The following is an 18,937-nucleotide window of genomic DNA, read 5'->3' on the forward strand; positions in this document are numbered from 1 at the left end:
GTTGCACATATGCTGCACATCACATTTGGTGCTGAGCGCCCCACTTTTAAGGCTCCAGACCCCCTCAGGGTACACACTCCCATCCAAGCCTCCTGGTACTTCATGGTACTTTGTAAAACAACCAGACTCCAGGCCCCCTGACCTGGCAACCTCACCCTCAATTATGCACTACTCCTTGGGCACACACTCCCATCAGCACCCACTGGAGCTCCGGTTCCCATCCTGTCTATAATTTGAGCATCCGCCAAAATAAGTCCAATTCGGTACACTTTTACAATGACGGAAGTGTCCAAAAGTGAACCCTTCGTTTACATGCTGCATTTTCAGACACTTTAAAAATGTCAAAAAAGTCTTCCATTCTTACCGGCTTCAGTTTGGGACATTTTTATCAGTTAAAAGTGCCTGATAGTTACTTCATTTTTTAACTGATGAAAAGTGTACCATATTTACTTGCTTCACTTTGGGGGGGCACTTTTATCAGTTAAAAGTGCCCCTTTTTTACTTGCCTAACTTTGGGGGCTAGGGTCCCTGGCCCTGAACACTCAGCCACACTTAAGCACTCCTCCTCGGGCACACACTCCTGTCTGAGCCCTCTGGTACTTTGTAAAACAACCAGGCTCCAGACCCCCTGACCTGGCAACCTCACCCGCAATTATGCACTCCTCCTTGGGCACACACTCCCGTCAGCACCTGCTGTAGCTCCGGTTCCCATCCAATGCCTCTCCACACCTCCAGGAGCCAGGCCCCAATTTGCGACACTATTTCAGTCAGGGAAATGCTCCAAAGAACCCCCATTGCAGCCCTTTGCTCATGGCCAAGTAGAAGGTACTTAGAAAATCCTTATGAAATCTTGCTATATGTGTTGCACATATGCTGCACATCACATTTGCTGCCGAGCTTCCCTCTTTTAAGGCTCCAGACCCCCTCAGGGTACACACTCCCATCCAAGCCTCCTGGTACTTCATGGTACTTTGTAAAAGATCAAGGCTCAAGGCTCCCTGACCTGAAAAGCTCAGCTGCAATTAAGCACTCCTCCTCGTGCACACACTCCCATCAGCACCCACTGGAGCTTCAGTTCCCATCCTGTCTATAATATGAGCATCAGACGGAAGTGTGCAAAAGTGAACCCTTCGTTTACATGCTGCATTTTCAGACACTTTAAAATGTCAAAAAAGTCTTCCATTCTTACCAGCTTCAGTTTGGGACACTTTTATCGGTTAAAAGTGCCTGATAGTTACTTCATTTTTGAACACTCTTAACTCATGAAAAGTGTACCATATTTACTTGCTTCAGTTTGGGGAACTTTCATAAGTTAACAGTGCCTTTTTTTTACTTGCCTAACTTTGGGGGCTAGGGTCCCTGGCCTTGAACACTCAGCCACACTTAAGCACTCCTCCTCGGGCACACACTCCTGTCCGAGCCCCCTGGTACTTTGTAAAACAACCAGACTCCAGGCCCCCTGACCTGGCAACCTCACCCTTAATTATGCACTCCTCCTTGGGCACACACTCCCATCAGCACCCACTGGAGCTCCGGTTATATATTATGAGCATCCGCCAAAATGAGTCCAATTCGGGCCAAAGTGATCTCTTTGTTTACATGCTGCATTTTCAGACGCTTTAAGATGTTAAAAAAGTCTTCCATTCTTACCAGCTTGAGTTTGGGACACTTTTATCAGATAAAAGTGCCTCATAGTTACTTCATTTTTTAACTGATGAAAAGTGTACCATATTTACTTGCTTCACTTTAGGTCCAGATGATATCCCACGAAATCAAATCAGACTGACATTTAAATAAATTAATTTGTGTCGACGCCCGACATCAAAACCAGACTAAAAGCACTCGTTATGACTCATGTTGAAGAAACCATAAATATATTATTGACACATTAAATCGGTGATTTCATCTACATGAAAGTGAAACAAACCGAAACAGGACATTAAGATCTAAAAGCCAACAGAAGCATCAGATAATATAGAGAATAAAGAGCAATAAAAGCTAAATCTGAGATTTTAAAGTTGCAGATGAGTCATGCAGATGAAAAAGCCTCCAGTATGAAGCAGTTTGAGTCTCAGCCTGGTTGTTCTGGTCCTGATGCTGCTGAGCTTCTTCATGGGGGGGCAAACAGACGGGTGGTAGGAGTCCTGATGGAAATGTTCCCAGCTTTTTTCCAGCTGCTGCTGATCTTCTGTGCAGACTCAACTACCTGCTGCAGAGCAGCTCCACAGAAATGTGAGAAAAATCCAACACGAGACAATCAGAAATGAGAATGTGGAAGGATGCAGCCACAGAAACAATGTTTCACTCATGTCGTGGAAGTTAGACATGTTTGTGTCTCCTCCATCAAATCTGCTCCTTGTAGCAACAAGTGAGCAGAGTGAGTCCACAGAATAATCAGGAGTGTGACAGGGAACACATGAACGTGGACATTTTGTCCATCAGTGAGCTGCAGATGCAGGAACATGAGTGTCAGACAGCAACAAGAAGCCTCACTCAGCAGTGAGCATGAAGGAGCTCTGAGATGTGACTTCAGCCCTGATGCAGTTGGTTGGTTTGGACAGCAGGTGGTGCTGCTGCACCAACACAAACAGGAAGTTCTGACATGTTGTGAACTCCTCACAGCCACCTCCCCTCAAATGTCCCCCGAAGCAGCTTTAAGGTTAAAAACTGCTGCAGCTGGATGAGACTGAAACACAAAGCAGCATCTTTGTTTAGTTTCTGCTCCACAGCAGAGTGAGCAGCATTAATGTCCCTGTAGCTCCAACAAAAAGGGAGAAACAAGGACGAACAGCAGTCCGATACCTTCTGAATGTGAGCAACAGCTGGAAGTCACCTCCACACGTTTTTTTTCCTGACAGAACTCAGAACAAAGAGGTCCACCCAGCGGGGCTGTTAGTGGACAAAAAGAGAGTTCAGTTGACTTTTTCTGTTCTTAGAGGTGATTCACTGAGATGACACTGAAGTACACCTGGATTACAGGGACGAGTATCCAGAGAAGTCTGAGTATATTTGACCTGTTCTGGTATTTAATCTGTGCTCCTCTTTCTTTCTTTTCAGCTGCTCCATGTGTATTCCTCTGGCAGTGCTCACACAGTGAACTTCAGGTAGATTTAAAGCTGGATTTCAGGTAGAAAAGAGCAAAAGCTAAGCTCAGCTGGAGACTTTAAAGTAGAAAATAACACTGAAGCAGTGAACTGTGCTTTGAAGTTCCCTTACAGAAAACTGACAGGTGTACTGGCAGTATAAAAAACATCAAATTACTATTTGATTCACAGCAGACTTAAATGTACTTTAATGGGAATAAAAGAAAATAATAGAACTTGTGAAAAACAAAGTTTCAAAGAACAAACTAAAACTTAGTTTTGTACTCAGAGTTTGTTCTTCTTACTTTTAGAAAGTAAAACAAGGCCCATTTAAATCCTACAAGTACTGACTGAGTTACACTTTAAGCTACTACTTTGGTCATACTAGTTCACTCAGTCCACAGAGGTCACTGATGGAATAAACCTGGACTTTACCAACATGTGAAATGAACATGAACCGTAAGAAAGGCGGGTGCACAGTTTGTGCTCTTCCTGTAGACCAGAGGCAGGAGAAGTCAAACCGAAAGTGTTCAGGCTCCATTTTGAGTCGACAGCAGTGGGATGGAGCCTGAAGTCAGACTCAGGGTGAGTCTTAACAACATTCTTCTTCTTTTCCTCCTGAGTCTGAGCGGGTTTGTAGAGGCTGAACATTCATAGAGTTGAAACTGCCCGAACCGCGCACACCCGCAGCGGAAACTGCCGCGGTCAAGCCGCTGGAGCGCGCGCTCCGCCGTGAGCCACCAGACCGAAGAAGAGCTTTAAAAAGGGGTGATTGCCCTCCATGTTTGGTAAATGTAAAGTGACCCGCAGCTTCTGACCATTTACATCTATCAGTAATGTGGCAGAAGCACAGCCTGCAGTGTCGCCAGGTGGGAAATGTAGTATTATCTACCAGAGACATAAAATGATCGTATTTTGAGGGAAATTGTCGTACACCCGTCATAACCGAAATAACAAGTCTATTGGTGCGCTACAGTCACTCTAGTGTTGAATAGCGTCTAACAGGCACTCAAGGCTTTGCATCTACTAAATACTCTTCCTGTAACTACTGCTGCTGTACTATTTAAATGTACATCTGAAATGTGGATGTCATGTTATTTTGACCAATTCCTCCCGATTGTGACGATTCACACACAAACAGGCACAATTCTTCATCTATATTCTCAACTAACCTGAGGTAAATATGGAGATAATAATTCAATATTTGCACCAACATGAATGATTTGTCTTAATTTTGACCTGAAATATGTCTTATTAGCTGACAACATAAAGCTTCTGAAGTTTTTATCCATTTTCTTTAGGACTTACACTTGAACCAACTCCTCCAACACATTTTTGGTTAGTATTAGGATCGACGCTTTGTTTTAAAAGTGATGTTTGCCCCGGGAACGAATGGTGAATAAAGCTTTCATATTTCTCTGTCAGTGACTGTTTCCTTGTTTTTTGCGATGTAAGGAGGGGTCTACAGTCCTGTTCCAAAGTCCTAATCCAGCCCTCATTTCTATCTATCTTTAGGCACTTTGTTACCAGCAGCCTGTCACAAAGACACATCATTTGTTCCCATTTCTTTAGTTGTATCTATGAAAAACACCAAAGATAACACAGTTTGACAGACAGAAAATAGGATTTTTGTGGTTCCCAAAGAGCTATTAGCTGAACACTTGATGTGTCACTTCTGCTGAAGACTATTCATAAAAGTTTGAGGTGGCCTCTCGCTCTCAGAATTGAAGCCAACAAGGCAGTAACACTGAAAGTCGCTATAATTCTGGCTCCAAAACATCTGATTCCATCAGACTCCCGTTCAAAAAGGAATATCTTTGCTAATGAAACTCTGAGTCAGTACATTTTTCCCTCGTATCACTCCTTAAGTCCGCCTTCTTGTCCAAATATGGTCTCTTCCTGCTCCAATAAGACAGAGATGCTGCTGTCTGAATACACAATGGGACTGCATAAACTTCTGGGGGCCATCAGTCCACATACATACAGTCTGTGCTTCTACCCTGAAGTGTTGCTGCTAGTTGGCAGCCCCCCCTCTGTTTATTTCAGTTGTATAAAGCATAGCCTGAACTGTCACAGCAGTGTGACAACACCATGCAGCAGAGTTCATTTGCTTCAGAGCGGCGCTCGTGTCCGTGTGACATGTGAAAGCCACTTTGTGACGATGCAGAACTGATTGTGTCTCTGTGCTGACGGCAGTTTCAAACTATCTGTTTGATGCTGGTAGGGATCAATGTTGCTGATTCCACGATTGAACGGTTTAAATGTATCACTGATGGTATTTCATCACTGACTAATGCTGCTGGTTTGTTAATGTGCTGCTGAAGTGTAATTTGGAAATATAACTATAGTAGATGATATTTGTTCCCTACCATAGTGACCAGTTCAGGAAATACAGCCTCCGTTCCATTTTGTATTGGACAGAATGGACCAGAGCCTCCTGCTAATGAAGCTATAAAATACAGTTTCAGTCATGCTGAGTAGTGATTAAACAGAAATTAACTCTGCACCTTGTTTTCCAGACATGATTTCTGAGTAAAAGATGACAACACCTGCAGCAGCAAAGAGGAGGACACCTCAAGAAGTCCTCCTGAAGATCTTGGAGGATTTAGGAGATGAAGAGTTTAAAAGATTTAAGTGGTTCGTTTGTCAAAGGAGGATCTTTGAAGACCTCCCATCAATCCCAAAGAGTCGACTGGAGAATGCAGACCGGATGGACACAGTGGATCAAATGTCCCGGACCTACTGTATAAACACGGTTAAAGTCACTAAAAGGCTTTTGGTTAAAATCCCTAGGAATGATCTGCTGGAAGAGGTCCCAACATACATGTCAGAACCCTCAGGTAAGTCAGGGAAAGATTCAGTGGGATGTTCCAACACCTGCTCACCTTGGACAAACCTAACTGAATGTATGACTGTGGTAAACTGGACCTGACTGCATTCAGATCCCCTCCAGACACTATGCTGTAACAACAGTTTGGTTACTGTTTGATATGAGTTTGTGATTCCTCCATAAAACCTCCCACACAGTCAGGACCTGACAGTCCAATGAGCTGAATACACACAGCACTCAGAAAGTCTCCTCTTTCACTCTGTTTCTGTAAAGCATTGTCTCATGTGTGCCTTTCTGTCTTCATTCAGACATCCTCAGTGAGTGTCAGCGTCAGCTCAAGGCTCAGCTAACGGAGAAGTTTGAGTGTGTGTCTGATGGGCTCGGTATGGCAGTGAAGGAAACCTCCCTGAATCAGATCTACACAGAGCTCTACATCACAGAGGGAGGGACTGCAGAGTTTAATGATGAACACGAGGTCAGACAGATTGAAGCAGCATCCAGGAAACCACACAGACCAGAAACATCCATCAGACAAGAAGACATCTTTAAAGTGCCACCTCGAAGGAAGAGACCAGTCAGAGCTGTGATGACAATGGGAGTGGCTGGCATTGGGAAAACAGTCTTAACTCAGAAGTTCACTCTGGACTGGGCTGAAGGCAAAGCCAACCAGGACATCCAGCTCCTGTTTCCATTCACTTTCAGAGAGCTGAATGCGCTGAAAGAGAAAAAGTTCAGCTTGGTGGAACTTGTTCATCACTGCTTTACTGAAACCAAAGAAGCAGGAATCTGCAGCTTTGAACAGTTCCAGGTTGTGTTCATCTTTGACGGTCTGGATGAGTGTCGACTTCCTCTGGACTTCCACAGCAATGAGCCCCTGACTGATGCTACAGAGTCCACCTCAGTGGATGTGCTGCTGACAAACCTCATCAGGGGGAAACTGCTTCCCTCTGCTCGCCTCTGGATAACCACACGGCCTGCAGCAGCCAATCAGATCCCTCCTGACTGTGTTGACATAGCAACAGAGGTCAGAGGGTTCACTGACCCACAAAAGGAGGAGTACTTCAGGAGGAGATTCAGAGATGAGGAGCAGGCCAGCAGCATCATCTCCCACATCCAGACATCACGAAGCCTCCACATCATGTGCCACATCCCAGTCTTCTGCTGGATCACTGCTAAAGTCCTGGAGGATGAGCTGAAAACCAGAGAGGGAGGAGAGCTGCCCAAGACCCTGACTGAGATGTACATCCACTTCCTGGTGGTTCAGACCAAAGTGAAGAAGGTCAAGTATGATGGAGGAGCTGGAAAGGATCCAGATGTTAGGAAGGTGATTGAATCTCTGGGAAAACTGGCTTTTCAGCAGCTGCTGAAAGGAAACCTGATCTTCTATGAATCAGACCTGAGAAAGTCTGGCATCAATATCAGAGATGCTTCCCTGTACTCAGGAGTTTTCACAGAGATCTTTAGGGAGGAGAGAGGACTGTACGATAACACAGTTTACTGCTTCGTCCATCTGAGTGTTCAGGAGTTTCTGGCTGCAGTCTACATGATCCACTGTTACACCAACAGGAAGAAAAAGGTGCTGAAGAGCTTCCTGGGAGAAGACTACAGTTACTCATCTCTGGATGATTTCCTGAACAAAGTCATGGAGAAATCCCTGGACAGTAGAAATGGTCATCTGGACCTGTTTGTTCGCTTCCTTCGTGGCCTCTCTGTGGAGTCCAACCAGAGCCTCTTAGCAGGCCTGCTGGGTCGGATAGAGAACAGTCCAGAAACCATCCAGAGAGTCATCAACAACCTGAAGAAGATTAATCATTACAATGGGGGCAGCACAAGCTCTCCTGACAGAAGCATCAACATCTTCCACTGTCTGATGGAGATGAACGATCTATCAGTTCATCAGGAGATCCAAGAGTTCCTGAAGTCAGAGAACAGATCAGAGAAGGAACTCTCTGAGATCCAATGCTCAGCGCTGGCCTACATGCTGCAGATGTCAGAGGAGGTTCTGGAGGAGTTTTGCCCACTCAGCTACAAAACAACAGATGAGGGACAACATAGACTGGTCCCAGTTGTGAGGAACTGCAGAAAGTTTAGGTGAGTCCAGATGGGTCATTGTGGAAGGGCAGAAGTAGTTGAGAACTAAATGTTCCTGGATTGTTTTACCAAAGCAAGCAGGACTGTGGTGAAAAGGAGGCATACACCCTCTGGATGTTGGAGCTCTTCCCCTTCGATGGTGAGACCCCTCCCCCCAGATGGTGGAGCCCCTCCCCCTATCTCTAAGGCTGAGCCCAGCCCCCCTCTGAAGGAAACTCATTTCAGCTGCTTGTATTCACGACCTCATTCTTTGGGTCAGAACCCAGATATGTGACCACAGGTGAGGGTTGGAACAAAGATGGAGCAGGAACCTGAAAGCTTCTCCATCCAGCTCAGCTCCCTCTTCACCACAATGGACCAGAGCAGCGCCCTCATTACTGCAGACGATGACAAGATCCCTTTTATTTTTATGTCTCTGCCTGAGAAGTTGCATTATCATGATCTCTTCCTCCGTTGCCATGTTTGTTATTGTCTGAAACGGATGTCGGAACTCTGTACTGCCCTCTGGTGGATGTATTGTGTAACAACCATGCCAACGTAAAGCACACATGTGAATAACAACGTTGAACAGCAACGTTGGAAGCGGACGTATCTTTTTACGTACGTAACAGGAGTATAACTTAGTCTTTAATTTGCCATGGGAGACCCTACCAGGAGCCAACGACACCAGCAACACAGCTCTGAGGATCAAGGGGATACTCAAAGCCCTCCACAGGGTGGGAGGGGGGATGTATATTATTATTAGTAGTAGAAGTATTGTGTATGTATTATAGTTAGAGCTATTTAGTATCTGCTTTCATAATGACATACTTTGTCATGTGTTATCATAGATTTCGTTCCTACGATCTGTCAGAGGCTGAATGTGAAGTTATTGCCTCAGCGATGAAGTCCAGCCCTTCCCACCTGAGAGATTTGGACCTGAGACGCAACAGTCTGTATGACCCAAGGGTCAAGATTCTGTCGACTGGACTAGAGAGTCCAAACTGTCAGTTGGAGGTTCTCAGGTTAGTTAACTCTATGCCCTAATATGTTAAATCTATTTCCTCTATTACCTTTATATCCTCTGTTTTAATTTTCTTGGTTCATAAATCTTCATGATCTAAAAATGTATGAACTTATCCAGAGATGTTCTAGGTTTTGGAACAACACCATTATAATCAGTGTTACCTGACAGAAAACAAAAGCCACAGTCGGGCTCTGTGTATGAATGTAAAGGAGGATGTTAAACTAATGTGAGGTTTCAGCAGCTTCAGTTCCACACACCAAATCTGTTTGTTTCCACAGTTTTCCCTTAGCTCTATAACCCTTAAAGGAGACACATTTTGCCCTTTTTTAACACGTTGCTACTGTTTCCTGAGGTGTTACTGGAAGGTATGAGATAGGCTTTGGTCAAAACATCCATTCAATTCAATTCAATTCAGTTTATTTATATGGCGCCAAATCACAACAATCCTCATCTCAAGGCACTTAAATAATATAGTCCAAATCAAGCCAATTGGAATTCAATTCGTTATAATCATAACCCAATTAAATGGATTAATGGATTAAAAAATAATCCAATTCATTCATATAGAGCCAATTCAAAAATAATATCCTAGCTAAGGACATGCACATGAACTGAAACTTGTCTTCAGTCCAATCTCCCGTCCTGAGCCTGAGGGACTGTGGAAAGGAACGACTCCCTTTTAACAGGAAGAAACCTCTGGCAGTACCAGAACCAGGAAGAAACCTCTGGCAGAACCAGAACCAGGAGGAAACCTCTGGCAGAACCAGAACCAGGAAGGGTGGCCATCCGCCTCGACCAGCTGGGGTTTGAGAAGACAGAAAAGAGGGAAAAAAGGGGGGAAAAACACCATAACACCATTCAAAGGATACCTGTTGGAACAGGGAAACACAAGTTAATAACCACAATAATGTCACATGGACATCAAATCATTTGAGATATTAAACAGGGGGAAAAGAAAGTAGCAGCAGTAACTCTTAGAAGTTGGTGTACGTCATTAGCTAAGATGTTAGCGTTAGCTGCTGCTAAAGGAAAAAATAAATCGATAAATAAACCACGAGGAATCAGATACTTCCATTTCCCTGCTCTGAAGTTCAGGCTCTGAGAGTTGGAACTGATCCTCTTTGTGGCTCAGTTCCTTCAGTCCAGCGTTGAACTGGACCAAGTTGTTAAAACAGTGGGATGAAAAGTGGCTGCTGCACATTCACAGTCTTTAGCTAACTCTGCTGGAACATTAGCCTCAGATGTAGTTTATCCACTGGGCTCTTATATCCTCTGAGGCTGCTGCTGCAGGATGGAAGATGCATGCTCCTCAGTACAGCTGACAGCAGAACATTTCCACCAGAAGTTGGCTTCATTCGTCCGCAGGATTGGTAATAATTGATATTTAATTGAGTTTTTTTTATCTGAGACAAGTGTCCCGACTTTGATCTGAAGCTGCCAGCAGCTGCAAAAAGAGATCATCTTTCCCAGTTGGTACCGCTCACTGAGCTAAACTCGGTCCAGTTACATGAACAATAACGGGCAGTAAACAAGTTCCTCTTCAAAAGTTGGTCTCGGGATCATTTTGAGGATTCAGCTGTGGGTTCAGATCTCATTGATGTGAGGAACAAAAAATTCTGTTTTCCAATCAAATGCATGAAATCAATATAAAGTGTCTGCTCTCATAGTGACATGACTTGTTGTGTGTGTGTTATTACAGAATCGGTCAGCTCTCAGAAACTGAATGTGAAGTCATGGGTTCAGCTTTGAAGTCCAACCCTTCCCATCTGAAGGAACTGGACCTAGAAATGTGTCGTATATCTGGTTCAGGAGTGAAGTTTCTGTCCGCTGCATTGGAAAATCCAGACTGTAAACTGGAGGCTCTGAGGTCAGTTTGTTGTTATTTTCAAAATATCCCAATCAAGTTTTGACATTTAATTTTTTAGTTTATAGAATTTCAGGTCTGCATTATGTGTCTCCTGAAAACATTTGAGTGTTTTTCATTGGCAGGGTCAGAGACACAGGTTAGAGCTGAAGAAATTATGAGAAATTCTTTAAGAAAAACTGTTAATGTTCAAAAGAAACTTTGACTGGGACAAGCAACACTGAAGTGGTTTAACAATGAACCGTCCTTCTCAAGTTTACAGATTATTATAATTGTTAATATGATCTTGGTGTTCTATAATAGTATATGAATTAGGGATGCACCGATCAGCTTTTTCACCTCCGATACCGATATCTGAGGTTTAGTATCGGCCGATACTGATCCGATACCGAAAAATAGCACAGAACTATGGCAACAAATGGTAAATTTCATTGTGTGGAAATTACTGGAATCATTATTTTGTGCAACATCAGACTTGACTTAAACATTTCTTTCCTATTTTTTTCAAAACAAATAGCAGATATAAAGGTACTGAATTACTTGTTTATTTAATAATTGTCCACCAGTAAAACAAAGTTAATCTTAAAAAAAATTTAAAAAAAAGAAGAAATCAGTGATATGGATCGGTCACCGAAACCCGATCTTGATAAAAAAAATTTTTTGCTTGTTGATTCAGTTTTCTGAAGGAGAAAAAACCCCCACATTTTTCGCAGGTGAGGAAGTCTGACACTTTAACCTGCGTCGTGACATAGAAAATGTGAAAACCAGAAGTATCACCTGTGGGTCTCTAAATGGCGTTGTGATGAAAGGTTCCCTTTACCAGCCCCATATGTATCCATCTCACTAAGTGGGCTGTGACGAGGTTTTGCAGAGACCTCACCTACAATATGCAATCCGTTATGTTTTAAAACTGAAGGAAGCAGCTTGATTAACCTGTGAGCACCGAGGCGTTAGCACACGCAGTAAGGTTATGTGGGACAATGATCTACATCTCCACCTTGCACTGATGGAGGTGAAGCTGGCAGCATCATCAGATGTGGGTTCAGATCAGACTGATGTGAACAGCATCATACTGTTTCCCCATTAAAATGCATGAACTCAACATAAAATGTCCACTTTCATGATAGTATCTTTTGTCTTCTGTGTTATGACAGACTCCATTCATGTGAATTATCAGACACTGCTTGGGAAGTTGTGGCCTCAGGTCTGCAGTCCAACCCTTCCTATCTGAAAAAACTGGAAGTGGTCTCTGACAACCGGAAGGATTCAGGAGTGGAGCTTCTGTCTGGTGGACTGGGGAGTCCAAACTGTAGGCTGGAGACACTGAGGTCAGTTCACTGTCTTATTATCATTATTATTGTTACTGTTAGCAGCAGCAGTTGTAAAAACAACTTAGGAAGGGCTATAAAGCCTGTCAGAGAGCCAGAGGTGTTCCCCTGACCTCTAAACTCTCCAGATGCCAATCTGATGGAGTCGAATCTGAGGGAAACAAGCCCAGCACACAAAGACCTTGTTGTTGTTGTTCTTATTAGCATGAAGCGCCTCGCTCGCCTGTCCTGCTGCAGCCACCTGCCAGTTTTTAACGTGGTGACGTTTTCCACCCACCAGATATCGTGACATGATGATGATCTACGTTAACAAAACTATGATTGATTCAGAGAAAAAGTAATTGATCAGGGCATGGGAATGTTGAGCTGCCCATTTAAAACCTGAACACACCTGGTTGCATTAAAAAATTATGTGACCTTCATGTTTGATTCTTCATTCAGTTTGGACAGCTGCAGTTTGTCAGAATCCAGCTGGACTTTCCTGGGCTCAGCTCTGAAGTCCAACCCGTCCCATCTGAGACATCTGAGGCTGAACAGTAATTCCAGTTTGAACGACTCTGCACTGAAGCCATTTTCAGGTTTTCTGGAGAGTCCACACTGTAAACTGAAGACTCTAAGGTCAGTTCACTGCCTGCTGCTATAGCAGATCTCGTGTTTAAAAAAAAACAAAACAAGTGAGGTTTGAACACACGGAATATCAAAGTCTAAATATTATCCTCTGGTTAATTTGGCTTTTAAACTGTTAGATAACCATGGTAACAGATCCTGAACACAGCTCTGAGGAGGTTTCATTTGGACTCTTTGATGAAATTGCTCACGGTGCCATTCTTTCACCAGTCGATGTTCTCACTGAGGGCTACTTTATAAATGAAAGTTCATGATGCCACCTGATGAAGTGGGTAGTAACGGTGCAGCAGACTGAGTGTCAAGAACTTCGGACTCAGGACACAGATGCAAGGTCAGTTCAAAACCAAAGAGGTTTATTTTACAGCACAGCAAGGAAGGATGAGGATCTCCTCACAGAGCAAAAGAACAGGCTTTGAAAATCCTGAGAGCTCTCCTCAGTAACTATGGCCGAGGATGAGTGCAGCTATGAAAGTTAACAAAAGTTCAATCCACACCAGGAGGAAAGCAGAAAAGCTATGAACAATAACAAACATAATCTCTCACACTCTCCTAATGAGGCTAAACGAAAGACGCACTCTTAAAAAACAGAGGCACTATGAAACTTAAACTGTAATCTTAAACACACCTTTAACGGCGGCGAACAGGATCTCAAGAACAAAATGCAAAAGGGCATTTAGGCCAGCTTTGAAAGAGTCCAGACTCTATGCAGCCCTCAGCTGGATAAGGAGACTGCTCCATAGTCGAGGCACCGCCGAGCAGAAGGCTCGGTCTCCCATGGTGGAGAGCTCGGTGCTGGGAGCTCGGAGGAGGAGGCTGCCTGCGGATCTGAGGGTGCGGGTGGAGGATTGTGTAGTGATGAGTTCTTGTAACTCGGGAGGTGCGTGTCCATTGAGGCTTTTGTGGGTGAGCAGCAGAATTTTATAGTTGATCCGGAATGAGCCGGCTTTGCTGGTGGGGGAGGATGCCGATCAGACCTGGCAGGCCCAAACGTATTGTGAGGGTCTGCTGGGAACGTTTGTCGGAATCCCCCGTCAGGAGGAGCTTTAACTCTCACCTCCGGCAGAGCTTCAAGCATATCCCAGGGGAGGTGGGGGACATTGAGTCCGAATGGGCCATGTTCCGTGACTCCATTGTCGAGGCGGCTGATCGGAGTTGTGGCCGTAAGATGGTCGGTGCCTGTCGTGGCGGCAACCCCCGAACCCGATGGTGGACACCAGTGGTGAGGGAAGCTGTCAAGCTGAAGAAGGAGTCCTATCGGGCCTTTTTGGCCAGTGGGACCCTGGAAGCAGCTGATACCGGCAGGCCAGAGGCAAAAACTTGGGCCTGGGAGGAGTTCGGTGAGACCATGGAGAACGAATTCCGGATGGCCTCGAAGAGATTCTGGTCCGCCATCCGGCGTCTCAGGGGGGGGAAGCGGCTCACAGTCAACACTGTGTATAGTGGGGACGGGGCTTTGCTGACCTCAACTAGGGACGTTGTGAGTCGGTGGGGGGAATACTTCGAGGAACTCCTCAATCCTACCAACACATGCTCGGAGGAGGCAGAGTCGGAGAGCTCGGAGACGGGGCCTCCCATTTCTGGGGCTGAGGTTGCCGAGGTGGTCAAAAAGCTCCTCGGTGGCAAGGCCCCGGGTGTGGATGAGGTCCGTCCTGAGTTTCTCAGGGCTCTGGGTGTTGTAGGGCTGTCTTGGCTGACACGCCTCTGCAGCATCGCGTGGACATCGGGGACAGTGCCTCTGGACTGGCAGATCGGGGTGGTGGTCCCCCTCTTTAAAAAGGGGGACCGGAGGGTGTGTTCCAACTATAGGGGTATCACAGTCCTCAGCCTCCCTGGTAAGGTCTATTCGGGGGTACTGGAGAGGAGGATCCGTCAGATAGTCAAGCCTCGGATTCAGGAGGTGCAGTGTGGTTTTCGTCCTGGCCGTGGAACAGCGGTGTCAGAGTTTTTCATTCAGCACCTCCAAATCCGAGACTATGGTTCTCAGCCGGAAAAGGGTGGAATGCTCTCTCCGGGTCGGGAATGAGATCCTTCCCCAAGTGGAGGAGTTCAAGTATCTCGGGGTCTTGTTCACAGTGAGGGACGAATGGAACGTGAGATTGACGGGCGGTTCGGTGCAGCGTCTGCAGTGTTGCGGACTCTGCACCGACCCGTCGTTGCGAAGAAGGAGCTGAGCAAGAAGGCGAAGCTCTCTATTTACTGGTCAATCTACGTTCCCATCCTCACCTATGGTCGCGAGTTGTGGGTAGTGACCACTTTCACACCATTACTTTACTTCATGTGGAAACTGGTATTTTAGTTTGTATTTTGTGTCATTGGGCTCCTTTCTTCTTCTTTTGATGGGTTATTTGCATTTGTAATGTTCCCATTGTATAAAGAAATGGACTGACAGTGGACACAGTGAAAAGTGGCATGGCTTACTGAGTCTGGTTGGAGTTATATCTTTGACCAGCCTCACTGGGTTGTCTAATGAATGTTTGATAATGTTGACGAAGATGATGCCTTTATAGTTTGAAATCCATTTTTTTTAAATAGTCCCAGAAGAAAACATGGATTCATTGTGTCCTCTTTTGGAGAGATAACCATAGAAGATCAATGATTTGAAGATCTGCAAATAAACACAGTGAAGTAATTGAAAAGTCATTTAGTGCCATTTAGTGTAGAGTTGGGTCATCCCAGAGGCAGCTCACACATCAAACATGAGAACTAACTCCAGCCAACACATCTCTGTCAGGTTTACTGCGACGTCCTGAATCCTCTGATTCCAGGAGATATGATGACATGATGACGAGCCACGTTAACAGGAGGAGAAAATCACTTTAAATGTCTCTCAGATCAGCGAAAATCTCATTTAGGACATAATAATGTTCAGTGTTTTATTCTTTCTCCAGTTTGTGTTTGTGCAGTTTGTCAGAGATCAGCTGTGCTCTGTTGGGCTCAGCTCTGATGTCTAACCCCTGCCACCTGACAGAGCTGGACCTGAGTTACAATAAGCTGAAAGATGCAGGAGTGATGGAGCTGTGTGGCTTTCTGGAGAGTCAACGCTGTACACTGAAGACTCTGAGGTCAGTTCTCTTTCTGCCTGCAACTATTATAGATTAAATATATATTTTCTAAACCTATGTATGAGATTATAGAGCTTCCATCCATACAGTTGTTAATGTAGCTTTTGTTCATATTTTTATACTGTACTGTAGTGTATTCTCTGTACTGTATTGTAGTGTACTGCACTGTAACCTTGTTTAATGTAATGTAGTGTACTGTACTGTTTTCCACTGCACTATACTGTACTGCACTATACTGTACTGTACTGTTTTGCACTGTACTGTACTGTTTTGCTCTGTACTGTACTTTATTGCACATGTTAATTTGCATTTAAAACCTTTTAACTTAATTTACATGTTTTACTCTTCATACAGATTGGTGAACTGCTTTTTGACAGCGATCAGCTGCGCTCTTTTGGCCTCAGCTCTGAAGTTTAACCCCTCCCAGATGACAGAACTGGACCTGAGTCACAACAAGCTGAGAGATTCAGGAGTGAAGCATCTGTATGGTTTTCTGAATAATCAACATTGTAAACTGGAGAGTCTGGGGTAAGTTTCCTTTCTGTCTGCTATTGTAGATCATATGTTTACTTCCTGACTGAAGCAGCTTATGTATAGAAAGAACTTCCATCCATAGAATTGTGAATATTCCTTTGTTCATATGTTCACTTTCCCCGACTTCCTGGAATAATGCCGGAGGAATGAAGAACTGGTTTGGTTTTCCACAGTAGGAGAGCCTCACCGTTATAGCGCTTCTTTTCCAACACATCTGACCCTCACTCCCGTGTGCTCTGAATTCCTGTGGAGGAATGCAGTGAATTTTCACAAAAAACATAAAAATCTACAGTGTTTGTCTCGTGTTCCCTGCAAACGGTCGTCTTTTGGTCTCCAGTTTAGTTTTAAACCTATTTAAACCTATTTTAAAGAGTTGGTGTTTGTGAATTTACGATGCTGACAGGTGTTTCCAAACGCTAACAGTAATTTAAGACCAGTAATACAAAAACAGGGTTTAAATACGTTTTAGTGGGGTCAATAAACACCAGCTGAATATTGAAATAGCAACAGTGTTCAGAAGCAGAGCTGCAAACACTGGGGAAGCTCAGCTGCACACTGATTGTTTCTGCAGCTCTGTACAGCACATTTGGCAGCATTCACTGACACCGCTGGCATATAGAACATTAAACAAGAGGAAAATGAGAGGAACACTGACCTCATGTTCCTCTACTGCTGCTTCAACATATTTATCACTGTTCTCACTTGAATTAAGTCGACTACTAATGGATCTGTGTACTTTTCACTGTAGAAACTTGTGACATATTGAGCTGCACATTCAAACCCTGATCAGATGTGATTGGATAAGAGATAATTGCATGTATATATTTTATTCCTTCTCTAGCTTGGTAAACTGCAGTATGTCAAAGGTCAGCTGCGACATTCTGGCTTCAACTTTGAAGTCAAACCTGTCCCATCTGACAACGCTCGACTGTGGTGGCAACAACCTGACAGAGTCAGATGTGAAGCAGCTGAGCGACATAAAGAAGAGTCCACACTACAAGCTGAAGACTCTGAGGTCAGTAGAGGTTTGCAGTAATTCTGTCATCAGCTGAGGAAGTGATGCGAGGTCAGCACTCATCTGTTCTTTCTTCTTCTCTCTGCAGCTGGAAGTGATGATTATTTTCCAGATGACAGTGAATGGGACAGTGTCTCTGCTCAGAGCGGTGGAAGCAACAACAGTTTGTCCGTAGAGGCTCTGACTGGACCGTGTAACTGGGAGGTGGAGTAAAGAGGAGGGCTTCCAGATCCAGATGCTCTGCTAAGACTGTCAGCAAAGCTGCACTGAAAGTATTCAGACAGCATGAACATAAAAGCCCGTCCTTCATGAAGCTCATTGATGTTTCACTGTCACGTAAACCTTCCTGCATCAACAGTCCGTTCTGTTGTTAGTCACTGCTGGTTGTGCATATATGTATATATATCTGGAACAGTGTTTTTTACCCCTGATTAATCCACACATTTATTCCATTTGAGCTGCTCCAGCTTCCATGCACAGTTTCTACTTTCTTCTTACTGTCAGCTGTTTTTATGTGTGTGATCTCTTTGTTTACATGCTGCATTTTCAGACGCTTTAAGATGTTAAAAAAGTCTTCCATTCTTACCAGCTTCAGTTTGGGACACTTTTATTGGATAAAAGTGCCTCATAGTTACTTCATTTTTTAACTGATGAAAAGTGTGCCATATTTACTTGCTTCACTTTGGGCCACTTTTATGAGTTAAAAGTGCCCCTTTTTTGCTTGCCTAACTTTGGGGGCTAGGGTCCCTGGCCCTGAACACTCAGCCACACTTAAGCACTCCTCCTTGGGCACACAGTCCCATCCGAGCCCCGTGGTACTTCATAGTACTTTTGAAAAGAAACAGGCTCCAAGCCCCCTGACCTGGAAACCTCACCCACACTTAAGCACCCCTCCTCGGGCACAAACTCCCGTCCGAGCCCCCTGGTGCTTTATAAAAGAACCAGGTTCCAGGCCGCCCCAGCTGTACCCGGAGCCAGGCTCGCTAAGTGCTCCAAGATGACCAAAAGTACCCCAAAATGGAAGGAGAGTGCCCCCTGTGATTTACTGTCAAAGTGCCCCAAAATGACAAAAAAGCACCAGCTTCCATGCACAGTTTCTACTTTCTTTCTTATTGTCAGCAGTTTTTTTATGCAGTGGGAGGAAAATAGTGTCTCATGGAGCAAACGAGTGATTTATTCTGCAGATGAGTTCTAGTCACAGAAGCTGCTGTAACTCTGTCTGTGTTCAGCTGATGAGTTAACAGGAGTGATAATATCGGACAGCCAGCTCTGAATCTATACTTCATGTTGCACAATTTCACATAAGAACAGCAAGAATCACTTTGTTTTCCTTTTTTAAAAGCTTGCATTAATCAATTAATTAGAAGGATAGATTCAATTTATAGTTTTGATATGTATTTCCATTCATTTATGGGGACTTTGCACGTAGGACTGAGCAAATTTGCTTCTATGATCTTCTTTATCATTTGTTTGGAAACCTGAAACTCATCTGGAAGA

General features: G+C 44.3%; 1 protein-coding gene across 1 annotated transcript in view; it reads left to right on the forward strand.

Annotated features, from left to right (window-relative positions):
- The first annotated feature begins 6,244 nt into the window (after nt 1-6,244).
- LOC140270186 (NACHT, LRR and PYD domains-containing protein 12-like) overlaps nt 6,245-18,937 on the forward strand; it is a 33,874-nt gene continuing 21,181 nt past the window's right edge. The window contains exons 1-8 of the mRNA XM_072365294.1: nt 6,245-8,004; nt 8,835-9,019; nt 10,715-10,877; nt 12,029-12,202; nt 12,644-12,820; nt 15,718-15,891; nt 16,246-16,419; nt 17,267-17,440. Coding sequence (XP_072221395.1) covers nt 6,299-8,004; nt 8,835-9,019; nt 10,715-10,877; nt 12,029-12,202; nt 12,644-12,820; nt 15,718-15,891; nt 16,246-16,419; nt 17,267-17,440 — 2,927 coding nt within the window. The 5' untranslated portion in view covers nt 6,245-6,298. The remainder of the gene's footprint in view (nt 8,005-8,834; nt 9,020-10,714; nt 10,878-12,028; nt 12,203-12,643; nt 12,821-15,717; nt 15,892-16,245; nt 16,420-17,266; nt 17,441-18,937) is intronic.

This window comes from Leuresthes tenuis, unplaced genomic scaffold (genome assembly GCF_036924035.1).
Source record: "Leuresthes tenuis unplaced genomic scaffold, fLeuTen1.0.hap1 SCAF_15, whole genome shotgun sequence".
NCBI lineage: Eukaryota > Metazoa > Chordata > Actinopteri > Atheriniformes > Atherinopsidae > Leuresthes > Leuresthes tenuis.